The 25,304-nt window shown below is 45.6% G+C and overlaps 1 protein-coding gene across 1 annotated transcript; it reads left to right on the top strand.

Annotated features, from left to right (window-relative positions):
- The first annotated feature begins 2,101 nt into the window (after positions 1-2,101).
- On the top strand, positions 2,102-24,383 carry LOC142015795 (uncharacterized). The gene is made up of 3 exons (XM_074999595.1): positions 2,102-2,428; positions 16,644-16,821; positions 24,109-24,383. The coding sequence occupies exons 1-3, from the start codon at positions 2,102-2,104 to the stop codon at positions 24,381-24,383; spliced, it is 780 nt and encodes a 259-aa protein (XP_074855696.1).
- Positions 24,384-25,304: the final 921 nt, after the last annotated feature.

Genomic DNA, 25,304 nt, shown 5'->3' with positions numbered 1-25,304 from the left:
AATATGCAAGCAAATATTCTGAAGCTGCCTGTTACATCTGGCCATGTGAATCTTGTCCCATGGAGGACTGTGAAAGCTTTTCAGTCCTTAAAAAATGAGTGAGTGCAAAATGGTGGTAGAATATGGCTTTGGACATTTAAAAAGAAAGTTTTGCAGTTTATTGTGTAGGTTAGATCTCAGTGATGGTAACATTCCCATTGTTGTGGCAGCTGTCCCTGTGTTCCATAATACCTGAGAAAGGGAAAATTTTTGTGGTGGGGGTTTTTGAGGCAGATGACCTAGCCACTCATTATAAGCAGACAGACACCAGGGCAAGAAGGAGAGTACGTAGAGGGGCACCACAAATCAGAGAGGCTTTGAAAACTAGTTTTGTGAATGATGAGACAGAAAGTGGTACGTCAGACACATATGTTGCTCTTAACAAGGCACTCCAGGCATTAAGTGTGTTGGTCTGTAAACCTACCCTATGTAACACCACCCTACCCTATATAACACAAGGATTAGGATCCTCATGTTCAGAAATCATGCATTCTTATTTAGAAAAAACAGCAGACAGAAAAGGAGTCCAAGGTGTGAATTTGTGGGGAGCAGGGGAAAGTGGTAAATTATAATCCCCCACACCCTCCTTCAGCAACCACAGCTATGGAAACAACAGCCTCCTGTTCTAGAAGACGTCCCTGGGAGTTGAGTGGCAGGCTGCTCTTGATTTCCTCTTCACCCCAAAAAAACACTTTAGGGCACCTAGGAGGTGAGGAGGGCAGGTGGTTCAACATGGATGCGGAAGGGCTATGTGCTGCAGATGCTTCTCTTTTGACTCTACCAGGTGCTTCAGCAACTTTGATGCCCCACAAGCCTCAAGATCTCCTGGGTCTTACATTCGTGTTTCCTGCCCACTCTCCTCTCCTCATGCATTTGTTCATTAAACATGTCATCCTGATTAGGTTTTCTTCACCTTTTGATCTGTGATAGCTGAAACACTGGAGAAGCTGGGCAAACTCACTGTTGCACTCATCTGATCAATGAAGTTAGGGGGAGCATTTAGTACAATGGGCTCATGTGGTCAACAAACTTTGCTGGGAGTGAGCAAATGGAGATACAGTGCCTCAGCCGTCTCAGTTACAAATGATCAACAAACTATGCTTTGCTGGGAATGAACACTGTACTTATAAATATCCATCTGTATTGGAAATTAGATTGATCTAATGAAGTGGGTCTGTCCCACGAAAGCTCATCAGAGAATAAATCATTTTGTTAGTCTTTAAAGTGCCACATTTCTGCTGCTTTATTGTGTTGGAGTACAGACTAACACAGCTACCTCTCTGTTACTAGAGTTAACTAGCAATGAAGGGTCCTGTGGCACCTTATAGACTAACAGAGAAGTTTTGAGCATGAGCTTTCGTGAGCAAAGACTCACTTCATTAGATGCATATAAGGTGCCACAGGACCCTTCGTTGCTGTTACAGATCCAGACTAACACGGCTACCCCTCTGATACTAGAGGTAACTAGACTGCTGAAGCTATAGTTTGTTCCTGGTACCTTGTTTATGATGGGTGCTGGTGGGACTGAGACTTCATTTCCCAGGGCCCTTTGGGCAGGAGATCAGGCTTTTCCCCGGGCCCCTGTATTATTTCATAACGCATCTCAACCCAGGGCTTGCCAGGAAATGGAGTCCAAACCCTGGATGCTGCCAACACAAGCAGGAGACGGGGTACTACGAATCCCAGTCGCCTGTACTCATGCCCCTCTAGCTATGCACGGACACTGAACGCATGTACTTTTTATACATCGGCTCCCGGATGCGACAGAAATCCGCGTCCGGGAAAGTGCCTTGCCTTTGCATGCTGAGGGCTAGAGCAATTTCCCTGGCGCATGCAGAGGTGCAAGCGAAGTGGCGCTTTTCTGCGAGAGAAACCACCCCCCCCCCACACCCTTAATTCAGACAGCTGTATGGTGAACGCAGCATGTCACGGGCTCTTATTAATTAGAGAGCTGTAGGGGCCCTGCTTTCGGAGGGTCTAGCCCTGTGCGTTGAGTGGGCAGCATATAGGATCAGACTGGGGGCTGCCTCGTAGGAAAGTGTAAGGGGTAGCTGGCGGGGCCATGGCAGGAGGGGTGGTCCTGGTGCAGGGAGCCAGCCGGGGGCTCCGCCTGCACTTCTGCAAGCACATTTTAGCCACGCGGCAGGAGGCGAAAGTGATCGCTACCTGCAGGAAGCCTGCAGCAGCCAGCGCCTTGCAAGCGCTGTGTGAGCTGTATCCTGGGAACCTCACGCTGCTGCGGCTGGATGCCACTCGGGAGGCAGAGATCCAGGAGGCAGCGGAAGTGGTTGCGGAGGAGCCTGGCCATCTGGATCTGCTCATCAACTCTGGGGCGATGCTGCACCCCAGCGCCAGAGGAGAGACGTGCCTGCAGGAAGTCTCAGCGGAGGTGGGCCAGTTTGCCTCCGTGGAATCATCAGTGGGGTCAATAAAAAGCACAACTAGAGCAGAACTGGCGCATTTCGCTCCTAGGGGATCCGCTAGAAGGAAACCCCCTTGTTCTCCCAGTAGCTCTCTGGGCAAAGGCATTCTCTTAGGGCCAAGGTTTGCTTTTCTGCTTTCCTGTGCTTTCCTCTTTGCAGATGTAATTTTCCAAATGATGTGTTGGTGTAAGGCTAATTAATCTCAGCCGGGTAGATTGACCTGTTATGGAGAGAAGGGGAGGGGGTCCTTGTTAATGGAAGGAGATCTGGAGGTGAGGGTGAGTATTTTTTTATTGAAGGTGTTTTTGGCAACTGTGAAGGCTTCATCTGGTTGCAGCTGGTGTATTTCAATACATATACCAGTAGACATCTGAAAATGCTTAATGGCTTTAAAAGCACATTGAGTTTAAAATTGGTGGCTAGCAGTCTGAGAAGGAAAGAAGTGCCTCCTGCAGACCTCATCCAGTGCCATAGGAAAGGAGTTTTAATGGCAACCAAAACATGTCTAATGTGTTTTTCTCCAGCCAACTATTCCTGTTGTTGCATGTTCATGAACATAAGAATGGCCATACTGGGTCAGACCAAAGGTCTATCTAGCCCACTGTACTGTCTGCCAACAGTGGCTAATGCCAGGTGTCTCAGAGGGAGTGAACTGAACAGGTAACGATCTCTCTTCTGCCATCCATCTCCAACTTCTGACAAACAGAGGCTAGGGACACTATTCCTTACCCACACTGGCTGATAGCCGTTAATGGACCTAACCTCCATGAATTCATCTAGCTCTTTTTTAAACTCTGTTACAGACCTATCCTTCACAGCCCCCTCTGACTAGGCGTTCCACATTTTGACTATGCACTATGTGAAGAAGAATTTCCTTTTATTTGTTTTAAACTTGCTGTCCATTAATTTCATTTAGTGTCCCCTAGTTTTTATATTATGGGAACAAGTAAATAAATTTTCCTTGTTCACTTTCTCCACAACACTGGTAATTTTATATGCCCCTATCATATTCCCATTTAGTCACCTCTTTTCTAAGAAGAAAAGTCCTACTCTCTTTAATCTCTCTTCATATGGGACCCATTCTAAACCACTAATCATTTTAGTTGCCCTTTCTGACCCTTTTTTAATGCCACTACATCTTTTTTAAGATGAGATGACCACATCTGTACACACTATTCAAGATGGGGCCTACCATGGTTTTATATAATGGCAATAAGATATTCTCTGTCTTACTCTCTATCGCTTTTAATGATTCCTAAAGTTCTGTTTGCTTTTTTGACTGCCCCTGCACACAGCATGGATGTTTTCCGAGAACTATCCATGATGACTCCCAAGATCTCTTTCCTGATTAGTTGTAGTTAAGTTAGCCCCCATCACATTGTATGTATAGTTGCAGTTATTTTTTTAAATATACATTACTTTACATTTATCCATATTAAATTTCATTTGCCATTTTGTTGCCCAATCACTCAGTTTTGTGAGATCCTTCTGAAGTTCTTCACAGTCTGCTTTGGTCTTAGCTGTCTTGAGCAATTTAGTATCATCTGCAAATTTTGCCACCTCACAGTTTCCCCCTTTTTCCAGATCGTGTATGAATAAGTTGAATATGCTTGGTCCGAGGACTGACCCTCAGGGAACGCCACTAGTTACCCCCTCCATTCTGAAAATTTACTGTTTATTCCTACCCTTTGTTTCCTGTCATTTAACCAATTCTCAATCCATTAAAGGCTTATCCCATGAAAACTTAATTTACGTAAAAGCATTGTCAAAGGCTTTCTGGAAATCTAAGTACACCATATCTACTGGATCCCCCTTTTCCACATGTTTGTTGACCCCTTCAAAGACCACTAATAGATTAGTTAGGCATGATTTCCCTTTACAGAAACCATGTTTAATTTTGTTCAACAAACTATGTTCTTCTGTGTGTCTGACAATTTTGTTCTTTACTATGGTTTCAACCAGTTTGCCTTACACCGATGTTTGATTCACTGGTTTGTAATTGCTGGGGGATCACCTCTAGAGCCCCTTTTAAATATTGACATTATGTTACCGATCTTCCAGTCATTGGGTACAGAAGTTGATTTAAGGGATAGGTCACAAACTACAATGAATAGTTCTGCAATTTCACATTTGGTCCCTGTAGTGAGCCGCTGTGGCCTCCCACCGACTCAGAGGCGGAGGAGGCTGCACAGAGGCCATGGTGGGCGGGCCCTGAGCCAGAACACCAGTGGCCTGCCCCTCAGAGGGTGGGGCCTAGAGCCAGAAGGGCCAAGGGCAGAGCTCGGGACCCATTAAATGCTGGGCCTCCAGGCTGAGAAGGAGCTCCTTCACGTGCTCCTGGGCGCCAGGGGCAGAGAGCCTGCTGCCGCCCGGCCGGTCGGCAAGAGCAAGCTTCCAGCTGCCCAGACCAGCCTGGGCAGCTACAGATCCGGATGCCCCAGGGGACCTACCCAGACTTCCCGGATCTGCCAGGGCCCTCACACCGGTGGAGGACCCCCTCCTTGGAGGGACCGCCAGGCCCAAACAAACAGCCTGGGGCTAGCGACCACGAGGCCCCAGAAGCGGCCTGCACTGGAGTTCCAGCGGACCCCTGCAGTGCCCAGGCCCAGGATTGCCTTGGACCCACTGTGCTACCGCCGCCTGACTACCCCAATGATGTGGAGATGACCGACTGGCCAGAGCCCCCAAAGGCAGACGATTTGGAGGGGACCTACCCCTCGGGACCCACTGACCAGGCTGACTGGGCCCTGCCCAGATGGAGGTGGAGGTAGGAAGTGGCCCGGGGAACACTTCGCTGGAACCCATGGCGGTGTGTTGCGGCCTGGATCCCCACCGCCATGGTCGTGTGTAAGCGACCCACAGGGCCCCGGGCCACGTTGCAGTGGTGTGGGAGGGCCAGCGACCCCCCAACCCCCTCCCTGACGGGGTAGACCCTCGCCCGGCTAGAGCCAACCCCACTGAGGAGTGGGCTTGTTCCCCAAACTTTGTGCTGTTGCCCCGCCCGGAACTAAGGGCTGGGCTTCCCAGGTCAGCAGGTGTGACCGCTGTCTCGCCCAGAGCTAAGGGCAGGCCCCTGACTGTTTGACTGGCTGCAGTCCCACCCCAGCCTCTAAGGCGGGGCCCTCCAGCTGCTGGCTGACCGACTGCCAGCCCTTAAAGGAGACTAAGCCATGGGACAGCTAGACCCAGGGGCAAGCAGTAGGGGCCCGCACCACCCAGAGTGGTGCAGCCATAGCACCGGGCACCTACAGTCCCAATGACTTGTTACTGTTAAGTTTGTCAGTTAGTTCCAAAACCTCCTCTAATGACAGCTCGGTCTTGGATTATTCCTCAGATTTGTCACCTACGAAGGACAGTTCAGGTTTGGGACTCTCCCCAACAGCCTTAGCTGTGAAGAATTAATTTAGTTTCTCCCCAGTGACTTTATCATCTTTGAAAACAAAAGCAGTCAAGTAGCACTTTAAAGACTAGCAAAATAGTTTATTAGGTGAGCTTTCGTGGGATAGACCCACTTCTTCAGACCATAGCCAGACCAGAACAGACTCAATATTTAAGGCACAGAGAACCAAAAACAGTAAGCAAGGAGGACAAATCAGAAAAAGATAATCAAGGTGAGCAAATCAGAGAGTGGAGGGGTGGGGCAGGAGGCCAAGAATTAGATTAAGCCAAGTATGCAGACGAGCCCCTATAGTGACTCAGAAAGTTCCCGTCCAGGTTTAAACCATGTGTTAATGTGCCGAATTTGAATATAAAAGCCAGCTCGGCTGCTTCCCTTTGAAGGACGGTGTGAAAATTCTTTTTCAGTAACACACATACCTTTAGGTCATTAATAGAATGCCCCATTCCATGAAAATGTTGACTAACTGGTTTGTGGATCTGGAGTGTTTTGATGTCTGTTTTGTGCCCATTAACCCATTGTCTAAGGGAGTTAGAAGTCTGTCCAATATACAAAACATCTGGGCATTGTTGGCATATGAGGGCATATATGATGTTAGTAGAGGAGCATGAGAAAGTGCCCGTGATTCTGTGAGTAACCTGGTTAGGTCCAGTGATGGTATTTCCAGAGAAGATATGTGGACAAAGCTGGCAGTGGGCTATGATCTGAAGAAGTGGGTCTGTCCCACGAAAGCTCAACTAATAAACTGTTTTGCTAGTCTTTAAAGTGCTACTTGACTGCTTTTTTTTTGATAGTGTATAGACTAGCACGGCTTCCTCTCTGTTACTATCATCTTTGAGTGCTCCTTTTTTATCTCCATTGTCTAGGGAGCCCACTAGGTGGCTTCCTGCTTCTGATGTACTTACAAACATTTTGTTTTTGCTTTTTGAGTTTTTTGCTAGCTGTTCTTCAAACTCCTTTTTGGCTTTTCTTATTACATTTTTACACTTAATTTGGCAGTGAAAGGTGCCTTTTTATCGCTCACTGCTTCTTTTACATGGTTGTTAAGCCATGGTGGCTCTTTTTTGGGTCTCTGGCTGTGTTTTTCAATTTGGGGTATACATTTAAGTTGGGCCTCTATTATGGCGTCTTTGAAAAGTTTCCATGCAGCTTGCAGGGGTTTTACTTTAGTCACGGTACCTTTTAATTTCTGTTTAACTAACCTCATTTTTGCATCGTTCCCCTTTCTGAAATTAAATGCCACATTGTTGGACTGCTGAGATGTTCTTCCCACCACAAGAATGTGAACTGTTATTATATTATGGTAACTATTTCCAAGCAGTCCTGTTACAGTTACCTCCTGGACCAGATCCTGCACTTCAGTCAGAACTAAATCAATAATTGCTTCTTCCCTTGTGGGTTCCTGTACCAGCTGCTCCAAGAAGCAGTCATTTAAGGTATTGAGAAATGTTATCTCCACATCTCGCCCTGAGGTGACATGTACCCAGTCAGTATGGGAATAATTGAAATCCCCTACTATGATTTAGTTTTTTATTTTGATTGCATCTCTAATTTCCCTTAGCATTTCATAGTCACTATCACTGTCGTGGTCAGGTGGTCGATAATACTGCTGTATTCTTATTTGAGCATGGAATTTCTATCCATGGAGATTCTGTGGAACATTTTGATTCATTTGAGATTTTTACTTCTTTAGATTCTACGTTTTCTTTCACATATAGTGCTCCTCCCCCACCCACGCAACCTGTTGTGTCCTTCTGATATATTTTGTACCCTGGTATGATTGTGTCCTATTGACTGTCCTCATTCCACCAAGTTTCTGTGGTGCCTGTTAAATCAATATCCTCTTCTAATACAAGGCACTATAGTTCATTCATTTTATTATTTAGACGTCTAGGATTTGTGTATAAGCACTTGAAAGACTTGCCACTATTTATTCATCTGCTCTTTCCTGATGCATTAGATTCTTTTTCATGTGATTGTTTCTTTTCTGATCCAGCCTATACTTTATCCTCTTCCATCCTCTCCTCCTGACTAAAACCTTGAAAATCACTGTCAGTAGACTCTGCTTGAAGAGAAGTCACTTTCTGATCCACGTGCTCCTCTTCGCCAGTCAGCTTTCCCCCCATCTCTTAGTTTAAAACGTGCCTTATGACCTTTTTAATGGTAAGTGACAGCAATCTGCTTCCACTTTGGTTTAGGTGCATTCCATCCTTCCACTATAGTCTCCCCTTATCCTGATAGTTTCTAAACTCCTCCACCTTAAACCATTGTCTCATCCACGCATTGAGACTCTCAATTCTGTCTACCTATGTGGTCCTGCACATGGAACTGGAAGCACTTCTGAGAATGCCACCACAGAGATCCTGGTTTTCAGTCTCTTTCCTAGCAACTTATATTTGGCCTCCAGGATGTCTCTCCTACCCTTCCCTATGTTATTGGTACTTACATGTACTATGACCACTGGCTCTTCCTAGCACTACCTGTATGTCTGTCTAGATGTCTCAAGATCCACAACCTTTAAACCAGGCAGGCAAGTCATCATACAGTTTTCCCGATCATTGCAAACCCTGCTATCTATGTTTTTAATGATCAAATCTCCCATTACTAACAAATGCCTTTTCCTACTGACTGGAGTTCCCTCCCCTGGAGAGTATCAGAGGGGTAGCCGTGTTAGTCTGTATCTGTAGAGCAACGAAGGGTCCTGTGGCACCTTATAGACTAACAGAAAAGTTTAGACCATGAACTTTCCTACCTCCATGCCTCCAGCTTCCATCCCAGACACACCACACGATCCATCGTTTACAGCCAAGCACTTAGATATAACCGCATTTGTTCCAACCCCTCCGACAGAGACAAACACCTACAGGATCTGCACCAAGCATTCCTGAGACTGCAATACCCACCTGAGGAAGTGAGAAAACAAATCAACAGAGCCAGACGTGTGCCACGAAGCCTCCTACTACAGGACAAGCCCAAGAGAGAAACCAACAGAACACCACTAGCCATCACCTACAGTCCTCAGCTAAAACCTCTACAGCGCATCATCAGGGATCTACAACCCATCCTGGACAATGATCCCCCACTTTCACAGGCCTTGGGAGGCAGACCTATCATTGCTCACAGACAGCCTGCCAACCTAAAACAAATCCTAACAAGCAACTATACACCGCACCACAGTCACTCTATCTCAGGGATCCATCCATGCAACAAACCTCGTTGCCAGCTCTGCCCACATATACACACCAGCAACATCATTACAGGACCTAACCGGATCAGCCACACCATCGTGGTCTCATTCAGCTGCACATCTACCAATGTAATTTATGCCATCATGTGCCAGCAATGCCCCTCTGCCATATACATCGGACAAACTGGACAGTCTCTACGTAAAAGAATAAATGCACACAAATCAGACATCAGAAATGGCAATATACAAAAACCCATAGGAGAGCACTTCAATCTCCCAGAACACGCAGTACCAGATTTAAAAGTAGCTATCCTGCAGCAAAGAAATTTCAAGAACAGACTCCAAAGAGAAATTGCTGAGCTACAATTCATCTGCAAATTCAATACCCTCAGCTCAGGGTTAAACAAAGACTGTGAATGGCTGGCTAAATACAAAAGCAGCTTCCCCTCTCTTGGAGTTCACACCTCCAGATCTACTGATGACAATACAACTCAGCCTGCCTGACTGAGCTAACCTCGTTATCCCCAGCCTTGCTCTGGCCTGTTTATACCTGGCCTTGCAGATTTCCAGGACCAGCATCTGAAGAAGTGAGTTAACTCACGAAAGCTCATGCTCTAAACTTTTCTGTTAGTCTATAAGGTGCCACAGGACCCTTCGTTGCTCCCCTGGAGAGGCATCCTCATTGTGAGGGGATACCACAACATAATCTAGAAGGAGGGTTCCAACTGTGGGTTGGTTTCTCTGCTTCTGTTGATTGTTCTCCTTCCCTGAGCCTTTCATCCTCCTTAACAGTGCTGGGTCTCTCTGGCTGGAGGTGGGACAATTCTACAGTGTCCCAGAAAGCCTCATCAGCATACCTCTCTGCCTTATCTCCTCCAACTCAGCCACCCTGGCCTCCAGAGCTTGCACTTGGTCTCTAAGGACCAGGAGCTCCTTGCACCAAATGCACACATAGTCCACCTGACCGTGGGGTAAGTAATCATACATGTTACATTGGATGCAATAAACAGGTTAACTCCCATTCTCCTGCTGGGCTTCTGCTTGCATTTTCTATGGATAATTAGTTTATATATTTAGTTTATGTGTTTAAATGCAGTCGTTTGGGATATAGGTTAGTATAAAAGTTTTAAAGAATGTCAAAAGTAACTAGGTCCCTGTCAACTCCCCTTCTCAAAACTTCCTCCTTTTTGCAATCACCCTGGTTGCAAGCTCCCCAGATCACTTGCTAGCAGGCTTTATAGAGGTCTGGCCTTCCTGGTTGGCAGCTCCACCCCTGGCTACAGCTTGACCAATGAGCAGAGTTCTAGATTTCAAATCCTAATTGCCAGCTTCAGCACACGTTCTTTCAAATACACAAACAGACAAACACACATGTTGCCTTCTGAGGTGCAAAGCTCCAGGATGCATGAAATATGAACCAAATGTGTTTATGTGATTAAAAATAACAACCACTGAGAGAAGAAAAAGGGGACACATAACTGGCAATGTGCCCAAATTTAGGGAGTCTGTTTGGACTCCTTCAGCACCCATGTTGAAGATGGAGTGTGCCCATCTGGAAAGATGCAACGATATTTCAGTAATGAAAATACACAGCATGTGTTCAAGAATTTATTTTCAGACCTTCATTGTTAGCTTTGCAAAAAAGTTGTGATCTAAACAGAGCACGCTGAGGAGTAAATAATTTGCGTTATGCAAGTGCAGAGAATGTTTGGTTTTTGTTTTTGTTTTTTCAGACCCCAGAACAACAAAAGTTTTCCTGGCAGAATGCAGAGAATGTTGAACAAAATTTATTTTGCCCAGTTAGCGGGACTCAAAAGTAAATATAATTACTGTTGGTGAGGTTAAAATAAGGGAAATGGCAATAGCACTCTTGTCAGAGAGCTACAAAATATCAAAAAGCAACCCTTTCCCCCAACCCCCGCCCTCCAAAATATACATCCTTACATCAGGCTCCACAACAATGACAGTGAAAGGAAGGTTTTCCACTGATTTCACAGTAGACCAATCAGTGAAGGCTGCACAGAGCTTTGGGGAGCCTGGGGCAAAATCAAACACTGAGGGCTTCCACTCTTCCAAAGAAGAGCTCTGGCGGAAGACTGCAGGAAGAAGAGTTAGAAGGAAATCTTGCAACACACCCAGATGTCTCTGCAGTGGGGCTCAGCTCCAGGCAAGCCTGCCAGTAGGCAGAGGGAAAGGGGGCAGCCACCCCAGGGCCTGACATTCAAAGGGAGACGGAGCTACTTCGGTAGCACCCAGAAGTCTAGGCACTTTTGAGATGCAGCAGAAGCGCTGCTCCATGTGGCTTGGGAGGGAGTGGTGCCACGGTCCAGGCAGCACAGGGGGCTGACTGCCCTATGCCAGATCCCTTCTTTCCTTGGCCCTATACCTTCTAGGTGTATGAAGACCCACGCGCACACGCACACACCTTGCCCCAGGGCTTGCTGGTGGCTGTCAGCCCCGCTGGTTCCAGACACAAAGGTCTGGGCCTGAGCACTCTTTGAGAGTTGCAATATGGCCCCAGGGTCAGAGTGCAAATCTGCATCCTGTTGCAGCTAGCTAGAATTTCTCATTAAAGATAGGATTGTCAAGGGGACTTGTGCTTCACCTAGGTGCCTTTGAAAATCCTATTCAGTCTTCCTTGGATCCTTAATCTTAAGTAACAACAGTATAATGGTTCTGGGGTTTTGTTTGTGGTTTGTTTTGTCTCTGAAGGGCTATGTCTACACTAGAGGTATCTGTCGACAGAAGTGTGTGTTGGAAGGAATTTCCTGGCAAAACTTCTGTTGACAGATTGCATCTACACATAAAAATGGATCAGTCATTTGATCCTCTCTGTGAACAAAAAGCAGCCATGTGCTCTGGCCAGTTTGTCAACAGAATGGGCCCCAGAACTCCAGAAAACAGGGTCGCATGGCCAGCAAGCCCTTCTGGGACCTCCAGCCAGGCTTGCTCTTCAAGGGCCCCCTCCAACCCATGTTCCCTGTCCATGCTGAGGCTTGCCTACCCCCTTGAGGGAAAGCAAAGCTGTTGCAGGGCTCCCTAGCCATCTGTGACACCCAGTTCTTTCCTGACCACAAGCATGCCAGAGCAGCCCTTAGGCTCACCTTGAACCAGCTGGTGCAGACGCTGCCACTGATCCTTGTGGACATCTTCCACCATGTCTGGGGGGACGAGCCTGCCATCTGGCCCACAGATCACACCCACGGTGCCCCATGCACCCTCACCCCCCCAGGTGCCCAAGCAGGTCTGAAGGTACCCCACCAGCTCCGACTGGTGGGACCAGCTGGTCATGGGGCAATGGGATGACCAGCAGTGGCTCCAGAATTTCTGTATGCTCAAGGAGACCTTCATGGACCTCTTCACCTGTTTTGCCCCTGCCCTCCGATGATAGGACACCCTCATGCGCCCCACCTGCCCCCTCAAGAAGCAGGTCACCATCAGCCTCTGGAAGCTGCCCCCCCACCAACAGCTACCGCTCCATGGGAAACCAATTCAGTGTTGGGAGGTCCATCATCAAGGCTGTCCTCATGCAGATAAGGTGCTCCTGGGCCACAAGCTCTGCACAGAGGGGAACGGAGAGGGGGGTCCTGCCCAAGGGGGAGCCTCAGGAAGCAGGGTGCGAGGAGGTATGAAGGGTTGGGGGGGAAGCCCTGTCCCCAGGGGACTGTGCTGCCCCACCATCACATAGCTTTGCTGCCAGGGGGAAGCTTCTGCGGGGGAATGGAGGGATTCGGAAAGCTTGGGGCAAAAGGGATGGGAGGGGGCAGAGGAGCCCACCAGGGCCTAAGGGCATTCTCGCCCCGGTCTCTCATGAGCATGTCTTGTCTCCTCCCTTAGCAGGTATTGCAGGCCGTTAAAACGCTCCTGCTCAAAAGGCTTGTGTGCATCAGTGACCTGGATGCAATCATGGCCAGCTTCAATGCCCTTGACTTTCCCAGTTGTTTTGGGGTGATAGACAGGACCCACATCCCCATCCAAGCCCTTGACTACAGCGCAGCATGGTACATCAGTTGAAAGGGCTCTTACTCCATTGTGCTGCAGGCCCTGGCGGACCACCATTGACAGTTCCTGGATGTTTATGTCAGGTGGTTTGGCCAGACATATGATGCCAGTATGTTCTGGAACTCTGGTCTGTGCTGGAGGATGGAGGTGGGCACCTATGTCTCCCACCGGGAGCTGGCTACTGGGGACGTGGACGTGCCTTTGTGCATGATGGGGGATGTGGCCTACCCACTCATGCCCTGGCTCGTGAGGCACCTTGACCCCAACCAGAAGCTGTTCAGTGCTCGCATCAACCAAGCACACAATCAAGTTGAGTGCGCCTGAAGGCAACGTTTCATTGCCTCCTGACACAGCTGGACGTGGGGGAGAAGAATGTCCCCCATGTCATGGCCACTTGCTGCGCCCTCCACAACCTTGGGGAGGGAAATGAGGAGGCCTTCCTCCTGGGGTGGGATGCAAATGCCAGAGATGCCTACGAGCAGCCAGGCACAGCTCCGGTCCACCAGGCATACAGGGATGGGGTGTGCATCCAGGAGGCCCTAAGGGAGACCTCCCATGGCCCCTAATGACCCTCCCTGGGGCATCTCCCATGGTGGCCTCAGGTCTGCAGCCAAAATCCATCCCCACAAGCACCCCTCGCTTCTCCCCTCAACCTCTCCTGACCCCTGCCCATTAAATAGGAACACGGTGGGAGGGTGGGGAAAACAGAAGTTGTATTAAAATGAAGATAAATATGTCAAATAAATCTTTCTTCCGTAACATCTTTTTTCTATATACAGACATATGTACCATGGGAGGACGGGGGTTGCGGGGGGACATCTCAACTTTGAGGAGGGGGAGCTTGGGAAAGTGGGTGGGAGGGCATTAGTCTAGAGAGGGCATGGAGGGCCACGAGCCCACGTGGGGGTGGAACCCCAATTGGCATCAGCTGTGGGATCCCCTCCTACCACAGGTTTGGGGTTCCTGTTGGTGCTGGCTGGGAGCATGGGGAGGTACAGTGCCTGGCAGGCCAGGGCAGGGTCCTGGTTGGCAGAAGGGGCAGGGCAACCTAGGGAGCAGGGGTGCCAGCCATTACCATTGTCCACTGCAGGGCCTGCAGTACCACCTGGGGCATGGCGCCAGGAGGGGCAGGAGCGGCATTGGTGGAAGGTGGAGCAATGGCAGCAGGGAGAAGTGGGGGTGGTGGGGGCCATAGAAGTGGAGGCCTGGCCCACACTGGTCTCCCAGATGGTGATAACGCAGTCTATTATGACCCTCAACTGGTCCCAGGCCTGCATCCTCTCCTGCTCCAGGAGCCACTGCTCCAGGAGCTTGTTCTGTCGCTGGAGTGCAGATGAGTCATCCTCAACCCTCCAATGTGCACCCCAGGCCCACATGTGTCCCTGGCAGAGCTTCTTCACTTCCACCTCCACCTGCTTCAGGGTGCAGGCAGGTTGTCCGTGCTCCACTGGGGCTATGGCGAGACAGGCATACCCCAGGGTGTTCCAGCACTTGGCCATGGGTTCCAGGAGTATGGCCTCCTTGCCCCAGAGGGCCAGGAGGCCCTGGAGCTCTGGCCCAGACCAGGAGGGGGCCCACTTCTTTGACCCTCGGGGGGTCCTGGGACTCCTCAGGCATGTCCTGCAAGGGTCCAGGGGGGGTCTTGGTTGGCCTACAACATACCTGCAGTGTCTGGGAGCAGTTTGAGGGGCTGCTTGTCAGTAGTGTGGTAGGTCTGCTGCTCGCACACTCTCAGCTTCCAACAACAGGGTTTTGGGGCTCCCTGAAACTTGAAAAGCAGCCAGAGGCAGAGAGCATAGAGCTGTGATGGCGGTGGAAGGGATGTCTCCCAGGTCCAGCTGGCTGGTGCCTTGGAAGTCCCCTCTGTTGACAAAAGGGCACCCTGGAGTGTCTATATGGCTTTTTTGTCAACAGAATCTGTTATCAAAAGCATCATTCCTCTTGGCGGAGAGAGAGAGAGAGAGAGCACTGTCAGCGGAAGTGCTGAGTGTTGTCAACAGGCTGTCGACAAAATGCATTTTGTGTGTAGACGCTCCATGAGTTTTGTTGACAAAATTCCAGTGTAGACATAGCCAATGTGAAAAAACTTCACTAAGTACATCTGTCTGCTAAGTGGACTATACCCATTTCCCTGTTTTTCTTTAGGGTATGTTTACTCTGCAGCTCTTAGCCCAGCGGAGTTGTATTGCAGGATTTCCATGTGGTCACTCTATGCTAGTGAAAGAGAGCTCTCTTGTCAGCATGCTAAGTCACCCCCAATGAGCAACAGCACTATGTCGCCAGGAGAATGTCTCACATCAATACACACCTGTCCACATCAGCACTTTTATCAGTGAAGCTATGTCAAGCAGGGGTATTTTTTCACTCCCCTGATGAACACGTTTTACTGACAAAATTGTTAGACAGTTTCTTTTTTCTTGTAGGTTTTGTGGGTGGAGCATAAGCTTGAGAATTTTTGGGAAAAAAATGTTCAGAAAATTCTTGGGAAAGATAAACAAATCTATTAGCCTTGATGCTGTAAAGAACTGAATAGATTCCTAGTGTGCTTAAAGTTAAGCACATGCACAAATCTTTGCAATATTGGGGCTTTACTAGGAAGTGCCCCTTGTGGCCTTCACTCTAGTATTCTTAGTAAATAATTTAACTCCAAACTACACAGAAATTAAGACACATTATAGTTTTATATTTCGATTATCTTACTAGATAATTTAATCTTCGATCTGTTAGATTAAACCTGTATGCTCAAGTGGGACTAAATAACATGTTTTAGTACCAGTTGTTTGTTTTTCAGATATGAAGTGACCACTGTTTCAAAGTTCAAATAGTATCAGCAAAATCAGAAAGAGCTGAAAGTAGGTCAGTTTTTGTTTTCAGGGTCAGTGGCCTCTACGAAGAAAAACAATTATGCTACTTGATGTTTTAGGTTAAATCATTTTAATTTAACTTGCACAACAGACTCTTCAATAAGTGCATGTAACAAAATGCCACAAAGCAGCAATGCTCCATATTGACTCTAGGTAAATAAAAATGAATGAATAATTTATCTGAGAAAAAGGAAGATGGAATTAACAAGGCATGTGCACATTACTTCACTTTATTTTTTTTTAGTAAAGGAATGCTCCTCAGGATCATACATTCTGATGTATTTGTACTCTGCCTAGCATAATGGGACTCTGAGCCTCCCCGAAGTTTCTGAGCATCACCAAAATGCAAACTATAGTAGTGGGAAGCAGTCCTGTAGCATCTTAAGGAATAACAAATTTATTAGGTCAGGACTGCTCATTATTTGTGAAGCTACAGACTAACATGGCTACCCCTCTGAGACTAGAGTACTTACTGTGAATTTGTCAACATTTATGGAAAGATCGTCTCCTAACCATTACAGTTTACCCTGACCAGCATTTCAGATGGGCCGAGTCAGGATCAGTATTGAGTAATGTTTGTTAGTAATATTGATATCACACTGAGGTGATGAGAAATGATGAGCTGATTTCCTATCTTTTGTTAGTATAATATGGAACTTTACAAATAGCACTTGTTGGCTGTAAATGATCAACCTTTGGAGTTTCTACCTGTTTTCTTTTTTATGTTCTAGGGTCTTTCCATAACATTGGCAACAAATACCTTAGGGCCCTTAGTGATGGCTAAATATTTTGCCCCTTTATTGAGGAAAGGAACTGGAGCATTTGGACATCAGTTTGCTGACCAGGCCAAACAACATAGGGCCGTACTGGTTAACCTGACCGCTAAAGTGGGCTCCATAGGAGACAAAGGTAAGTGCTGTTTAGCATGAATGTTATGTAGTAATCCAAATATATTTAATATAAGATATATGATTATACATAAATCTTTTATAACATCCATCTGGTGTGGATCAGCATAGCTAATAACAAATGCAGAAGATCGCGATACTTTTCTAATCATTTACTGCATCTTGAATTATATTTTTCTTGCTAAAACAGTTGGTGCAGTAACAATAATAAAGCTGCTAAATTGTATTGATACATTGTCTCATAAATTTAGGTTGAACCTCTCTAAGCCGGCACCCTTGGTACCTGACTGATGATGAGCAAGAGAATGTGCTGGACCGTGGGAGATCAATATTGTCTAGCAGCATTACCAACACTTCCACTGCTCACTGGACTCTTAGAAGACATTTAGATGTAAATTATAGCTAAATAACACAGAACACTGAGAGCCACAACTGGTGGCTGTAAACAAACTTTATGGGACCATGGGAAACTTGGCCACACCCATGATAAGTGGTCATCTAAAATCATACTGGATTACAGATGTTGCCAGAGAGAGTTCCAAATTAGAGAGGCTCAGCCTGTATGTACACTTGAACCTCCTTAATCCATGTGTCTGTAATCCAGGAACACTGGTGGTTCGGACCCCGTATGGCTGGAGCATCATAGAAATAAGTTTTAAATATAGTGCAACAAAACAAAAGTGTGTGTCAGTGTGTATGTGTATATATAGCTTTATGCATCTAGATAGATATATATACTGTACCGTCTAGCACAAATTTAACTAGTAAACATGAGAAATGGCAGAGCATTGTACTGTACAGTAATTGGTTTTCTGCTTCACTACCTACATATAATAACAAAATAGCTGTTTAAATACAGTGCATTAAAGATTTCTCTTATGATATACATGTATAGTAGTATATAATGGTTTGTACGTACAAAAGCTTTAGTAATAGATTTTGTTTGCCCTTCATTATGGTGAACATCCATGGTCTGGAAAATTCCACAATTTTTCATATTTTCTTTATCCCACTTCACTATTAAAAGTAATTATGGTGGTGTATGCTGCTGCAATTTTTTAAATTTAAAATTATTTTTAATTTTAAAATTTGAATATTCTATTTGGATGCATGTGGTTAATGACATATTTCTTTATAAAACATTCCGGACAGGAGGTGCAAATGAATATAACTATTTTAAAAATCCATTCCAAAATGTTTTTGTAAACATTTCTTATAGGTTAGTAGAGGGTTTTTTTTTTATTCTGCATACTTTGCAAGGTCTATGCAGACTGAAGGATGCCTACTACTACTACTACTACTACTTTGCAAGGTCAAAGCTTGGATAGGTAACGCTGTTTAATATAAACTTTAAAGAAATGAAAAGCAATTCTTTGTCTGTTGTGATGTGTCACTATACTGTTTGGGGATGTGATTTTTATCCAATCTCATAAGTTAAGCAATGTTATGCTGGGCCAGTCCTTGAATTAGAGACCTACCGCAAGAAGTCAAAAACTTGAGAAATTGATACTGGTATGGATTCAGTACGTGGCATTTTTCTCTTTGAGTCAACATTGAGATGATGTCCCACACATGATGCAAGGGGTTATTCTGATGCCAGAGCTGATGAGTGAAATCCTGGCTCCTTTCAAGCTGATGAGAATTTTGCCAGTGATTTGAACAGAGCCAAGATTTCACCTCATGTTTTTTGTGTGAGATGTGAAACTCAGACTTTAGTCATGGAAGATCAAATAGCACTTATTACAGGAGTAGAAGCGCTAAACACAGGGCTGGGTGACACTACACAGTTAGGCTGACATAAAACAGTGCAAGTTGACATAATTGTGTCAGTGTCTACACTGCACCCTTTCTCACACCAGTGTAAGCACCCTACTCCACTGAGGTAATACCTCAATCTCCACAAGAGGTTGAGAGGCATAAGGCTTATTTCAGTGTAGCTGGGGGAGGCAGTATCTGTCTTACATTGGGTGTCTTGTCAATTTCACGTCAGGAGCTGTGAGATTGACAAGAAAACCCCATTCCCTGGAAAGTTGGGTAGTTGGACCCTGCTCCTGGCTGGTAACTCTGGTAATTCTGCCTGAGCCAGAGTACCGAAAATAACAATGTGCACACATGGGATCAGGCTAACTGCCTGAGCAGAATCCTGACCACATCCCTCAGTGTGTATTTGGGCAGCCAGCCCAACCCACTGTTTTTAATTCTGCTAGCTGGATCCAGGTAGCATGTGATGAGAATCCCACTTGCCAGCTCCTGTGTAGATGTATCCTTAGTCTGTAAATTCCAGGGTGTGGACTGTGGATGAAATTCTGACACTGCTGAAGCCACTGGTATAACTTGTATTTCACCCTGCATCTTACTTGTCCAGTAAAGTGCTATACGAATTCATGGGGCTGTCTGAATATCAACACAAGTAATTTAATTTGGAAGGAAAACATCAGGATTGACAGCAGTGTCCCCAGTAAGCTATGCATTTGTATGGCCACTCAGAAGAGATTGAGGTGCCATCCAGCTGATTAGCAGAGCACACTCAGCTAGCTTTTTCTGTTTCTACTGGTGGTGCATACATGCCTTGGTGCTCATAAAAAAATTCCGCACATGGATGAAAAGGATCAGAGGTAACATTAGTTGACAGTCCTAAAATGTAGCACATTTTGAAAAGTTTTATTCAGATTCTGAGTTCTGACTTCCACTATTCCAAATACCTTTTAGAAAAGCTGGTGTAACTTTAATGAAGAGCTTTGTTTTAAACATAAATGAGTAGTGAGTATATTTACAGTTTACAAGACTGGGGACTTAACACACTATTAGACGGTTGTGTTTGTGATTTCTCCAGAGAGTCATTGAGGAAATTTGTTGATTAACTACTGGAAAATAGAAATACCTTTGTTTTAGAATTGGGCCTGATCCTGCTCTCTTTGTGCCTCCAGTACTTTCATTAGGGGATTTGATTGTGCAGAAAATACAGGATCTGACTTTTTCGGATGGTTTCTGTCCACACCTGAGAGTGCTGGCTTTCTTCTTTTGCAGATTTGCATAAATAGACACTATGAACGCCTTTTTGTGTTGTCAACTATCCTGAATCAGAGTCTTCAGAACAGCTCAAGAAATTATTTTTCAAGATGTTAAAAATAGAGCCTTAGCAAATAAAAAGTGAGATGAGAAGAAGGGCATTCACTTTCATCAGTTTATTACATTCATAATTAACAGGCAACTCTTGATTCTTATCATATCAGTAGAAGCTTAACAGGAATAAATCTAAAAATAAATTGGAACATGAACTCATATAACTATGTTGAGCACTGCCAAGTTTAAAGGAGCATCATTTGCAAAGATATTTTGATGGCTTCTTCTTGTTGGTCTAGTAAGAGTTAACACAATATTGGTCATGCCTGTGCTACGCAAAGGGTAAGATATAGGGCTGGTAAGCCTATACAGTTCAAGTTACAAATGAGAAGGCAGAATAATAAGAACAGGATTTGTAACTTTTGTTACAAAGTGCCCCGCTGTTCCACTTTATAGTCATTCTGTTGTGAGTGGACCCAGTCATTGGGTCCCATGTGCTTCTGAGTCACTAGGGTCTGGATAGAGTTGGGGTGGCTGGATATGTCCCATCACCATCACACAACATAGCAGGAGCCTCAGGCAGGGCTCCTGCTGTCTGCGCCCTCGCATATAGCTCAAAAGCAGCCAGCTGCTGGGAACATGTGCTTCTCTGAGTGCTCCAAGCCCCAGGGGGTGGGGGACTTTGTGTGCTGCTCCCAGCATAATCTTGCAGCTCCCATTGGCCAGCAAACAGCCATCAAAATGGCTTGGGCTGTGCTTGTGGTTCAGGGACAGCAAACGGAGGGCCTCCCCTGGCCCAGGAGCTCCCAGCCTGCAAAGAACACATATCCCCTGCAGCCAGCTGCTTTGAGTGGCATTCCGGAGAGCAGAAGGCAGGGAGCCTGCCCCAGGCTCCTGCTGGGCTGCTGAACAGGAACAACCTAGGTAAGTGCCTTCTAGCCAAAGCCTGCACCTGACACTCCAGGCTCTCCCTACCCCCAAGTCTGTGCTCCTTCTCCTGCACCAGCTCACAACCCAAACTCTGCACCCCAGCTCCTGCATCCAGACCCTGTCCCAGACCCTACACACCAATCCGCTGCTCCGGGTCACAGCTCAAACCTCTGTAATCCTTCCTGCACCCCTGCCCCAGGTTACAACCCCCTCCCAGACCCTGCACTCCAATCCTCCAGGTCACAACATCCTACTTCACCCAAACTCCCTCCCTGACCCCACACTCTTTCCTGCAGCCTAATCCTCTACCCCAGCTAATCCCCTGCCCAAGCGTCTTTCTGCACCCAACCTCCATGCCAGACCCTGCACCACCTCCATTAATATGGTAGAAGAGAGCAGCCCTTGACCATTTACTAAATTCTTGGAGAGTCCCACCTATCATCAAAAATTACTGCCTATCCTGGGGTAGGCTTTAGTTACTGTTTCTAGATCTGAGACTAGGTCTTACTCCCAGGCTTACAATTCTTTTCTGATGCCCTTGTTTGGGGTATGTAAATATGTCAGTCCAGATACTCTAAATGCTGAAACAAGTGCCTCAGATCTTCCACTCACTTATACATGCTTCCACTTAGGCTGTGGGCTCTCTGGGCTTTCAGGTTTACCCCTTCAGGCTATGTCTACACTAGAGGGTTTTGCTGACAAAACCCAGGGAGTGTCCAGATTCCCAAGGCATTCTGTCGACAATAAATTGACAGACCACAGCACTTTTGTCGACAGTCTTATCCCAGTCCCCCGGAGGCATAACACCTCTGTCCACAGAAAGCCAGCCTGGACATTCTGGGGAGCCCTCTGTCGACAAACAGGGCTTCCAGGACACCGGGCAGCCCCGTCTGCTGTGCTTCCAGTTGGCCATTTTGTCGAGAGAGCGGGCAGGCAGTTGCTGTTGCAATCCACTTGGCACTTTGGCTGCAATCTGTCGACAGAAGTGGACAGATATCTTCCAACAAAACTGCTGCTGACAAATCGCTGTAGTCTAGACGTAGCCTCAGTGAGACAGTGTGGCGGACTTAACAATGGAATTTTGTAACCATAGTAACTTTTACTCTTAAAAGACTCCAGAGTTATTGTGACACTCCCCTTCAGCATGAGGCAGCCTTGTTGGTGCCTGCTGTGAATCAGCTTCTCGAATCAACCAGTCTCTGGCAACACAAGTTCTTGCTTTAGGGCCTGTGCAGGGCCTGGCTCTGTCTGTGCAGGTTAGTAAAAGTCATTCCAATCCTTGCACCCTTACAGAACATTCCACTTATCTTACAGTCCCTGATCCACTGAATACCTGTAGAACTACCAACCATAGTGTTCCCAAAGGAACAGCGGACACACCCGCTTGTCGGAGTCAACTCAGGATCAGCACTTTGCATAGCACCACAGCACTTAGCTCTATTTACAGGGAAGCAAGAAGACATTTACTAACAGGGATCCAAGTTTCAGGAAGCAGGAAGTACGGATTGGAAACAAATGGTTACATAAACAGAGTCATAACTCATTTTTCTAGAGACTGAATGTGACTGCTGTAACTGGTTAACATCCTATCAATTTGGTGGAAAGTACTCTTTAGTGTTTTCCTCCAAGGTTGGCTCAGACACTGTTTTGATGAATGTAAACATCTGGTCTGTTTATTTCCTAGGTCTGGGATCTCATGGAGCCCCAGGCCTTTTAAAGCATTGCTGTAGCACCATGCTCTGAGGGCAGGGTGGGGGATTCACCGTTCCAGGCAGCTCTGAGGGCTGCCTAGCCCTGTCCCTTCTGCCCAAGGCCCCACCCCAGCCTTATCCAGGGGCCTGGCAAGGCAGTCAGCCCAGTTGGTGTCAAACATCTTTCCTGGGCAGGACAGCTGTCTGGATAGCAGCCTAATTCTCTTGGGCAAGTTCAGACTTATGCAGTCACACAGGTACTATTTTCACCCACCCAATACTGTGTGGTGTTCATAATTTGATCCTGTCAAAGCCCACTCAGTTAAAACAAGTTCCAGTCGGTTTTCCCAACCAAACAGCAGTTTTGAAACACACTAGGCTTTCTTGCAGTTATTATAGAATGAAATTGTGAAAGGCTTGATACAAAATGATAGTGTATTATTAAGTACCAAAGAATGTGGCCATTTGTGATAAGTGAAGAGTCTAAAGCCCTTTATTTTTGTTAACCCTGGTGTCTTGACCAAATTGCATTTTGAGTTACTCCTTTTTTGTTCCTCTGAACTTTTGCCTGCAGCTTGAATTGGATGTGATGTCTTTCACTTCCAGTTGTTGTTTGTGTTGTGTAGTGTTGCTGTACTGTACATTCATTTACATGTGCCATGTTGTACCTCATTGTGTATGCATTTAGGAGGTGGTGGAAGTCACTTCTTTACGTACCTTTTATATTACGTATCATTTGTAAAGCACTGTGACTTTTTCTGGGTAAACTGCTTTACAAAATGTTGATACTATAATTATTCTAACAGCAAATTTAAAAAGCCTTTACATAAAGCTGCATTTCTGAAAAGAATTAATGACAGAAAAATCAATGGGTGAAGAAGGAAGAAAATGTTATGTATATTAGTTTAAAATTAGAGAGTTGACTCATTCCTGGCTGGGTGATTCATACTCTCAGGGAATTAATTATCTAACATAAGTAATTCAAAAAAAGGCACTTTTTTTTGATCAGATGGCTATTGCTAGAATGGCATAGGTAAATAGGAACCTTGTGTTCTGCATTAACTAGTAGATTGAGTACAGAATTGGGAGAAAGGTCCTTCGAAAAACTTATCTCAATTCTGTTATTGACTTCCTCTCTGTCCCTGGGCAAATGACATGGGGCGGTAAATGTAAAAATGCTAGATAAATGAATTTAGAAGGAAACTAAAGCGTAAATGGCATGAGTCTACTGATCTTTTTTCTAAAATTACTTATTTTGTTGTGTTTTCATAGATTTTATGGGCAGAAAGGACTGTTATGATACTCTATTTTGACTTCTTGCGTAACACGACAGAATTTTATGCAGTGATTCTTGCATCAAATCCATAAGGTCTTGTGGATCAAGAAACTTATAATTTAGAAAGACAAAGGTGAATGCATTGGTTTTGATAGAAATATGGCATTCTCATGGCTAAAAAATATGTGATGATGTACCAGCAAATGACCATGAGGATATTCACTTATGTATTATTCTGAGATCTTCCAAATATACTCACATGCTACAGTTATGACACAATAATGCTTGTGGGTTTTCAAAACTTGCTTACCTGAATTTTTGTTTGAAGCCTTAGGTGGATGGTATAGCTACAGGATGTCTAAAGCAGCTTTGAACATGGCTACCAAGAATCTCAGCATTGAACTGGGAAGGGGGAAAACTAAAGTAGTGTGTGATTCTTTACATCCTGGAACTGGGAACACTGATTTATCAAAGCCTTATCTCAGAAATGTTCCCAAGAACAAACTCTTCACCCCAGACTATTCAATTAATTGTCTAATGAATATTATTGAGACTCTTGATATGGAGAAATCAGGAAATCACGGATCCACACTACTGGGGTGAAGATTGGTTCTAATGGCAGCATTCTGTTACCATGGATAGATGAGAGCAGTATAAAGAGCTAGCTAGATTAATGCTTATAGTAAGCGTTTTGTTGCGTATTATGAGGACATCCAAAAGATCAGAGATTTTAGCCTGAGCTGTCACTGACTTGCTGTAGGCCTTTGAGCAACTTCCCTAACTTCTCTGTGCCTCGGAGTCACTATCTGGTAAATGGGAATAATATTTACCCAGGGCTCTCAAGAGGCTACATTTATTACTGTTTGTAAAGCATTCTGAAAGTCACCAACAAAGGTTCAAAAAGTATATATAGTTAAAATTGTATTAATTATAATAAAACATACTGATAATTATTTGCTGCACAGATTTGTTTATTTATTCAGATACCATGCCTTGGTTGGTATAAAGTGGGTGGAGTTAAGAGAAAAAAGGGCATTACATAGCAATGGGAGACAGGTCATTTCAAAGAGCTGTCTTTAACCTTTTCAGTTTTGTATGCTATTAGTTTGAAAGATAGTGCCAGGCAGATCTGATGAAATCAAATCTAACGGTTCTATCTGATAGTGCATGAAACAAAACTCAGGGTGCAAAGCTGTGAAAATTGTCTTCATCTTGGGCATGTCTGCTGCAGACCTCTTTCTTCCCTACCTCTCTTCCCCATGCCCCCTTTTATTGACAGTTGCCAGATTTCATGCTTACTGGCTTCAGAGATCCCCACCCATGCATACAGACAGACCAGTACCCCAAAGAAACTCAGATGATAACTGCATTTTAAATTTTTGACAAATCAGAGCATGAATAATATTCTGATTACAGTTTTTCTCATGGTGGTTCTAAATAATTTTCATGTTATAACAAAGAAGAAAGATTGGCAAGTTTCAGCAAGATATTCATTTTGTTCTAATGTAAATCTCCGTATTTGGC

This window comes from Carettochelys insculpta, chromosome 7 (genome assembly GCF_033958435.1).
Source record: "Carettochelys insculpta isolate YL-2023 chromosome 7, ASM3395843v1, whole genome shotgun sequence".
NCBI classification, from domain to species: domain Eukaryota; kingdom Metazoa; phylum Chordata; order Testudines; family Carettochelyidae; genus Carettochelys; species Carettochelys insculpta.
Note: the sequence above shows the minus strand (reverse complement) of the source record. Positions and strands in the feature narration are given on the sequence as shown.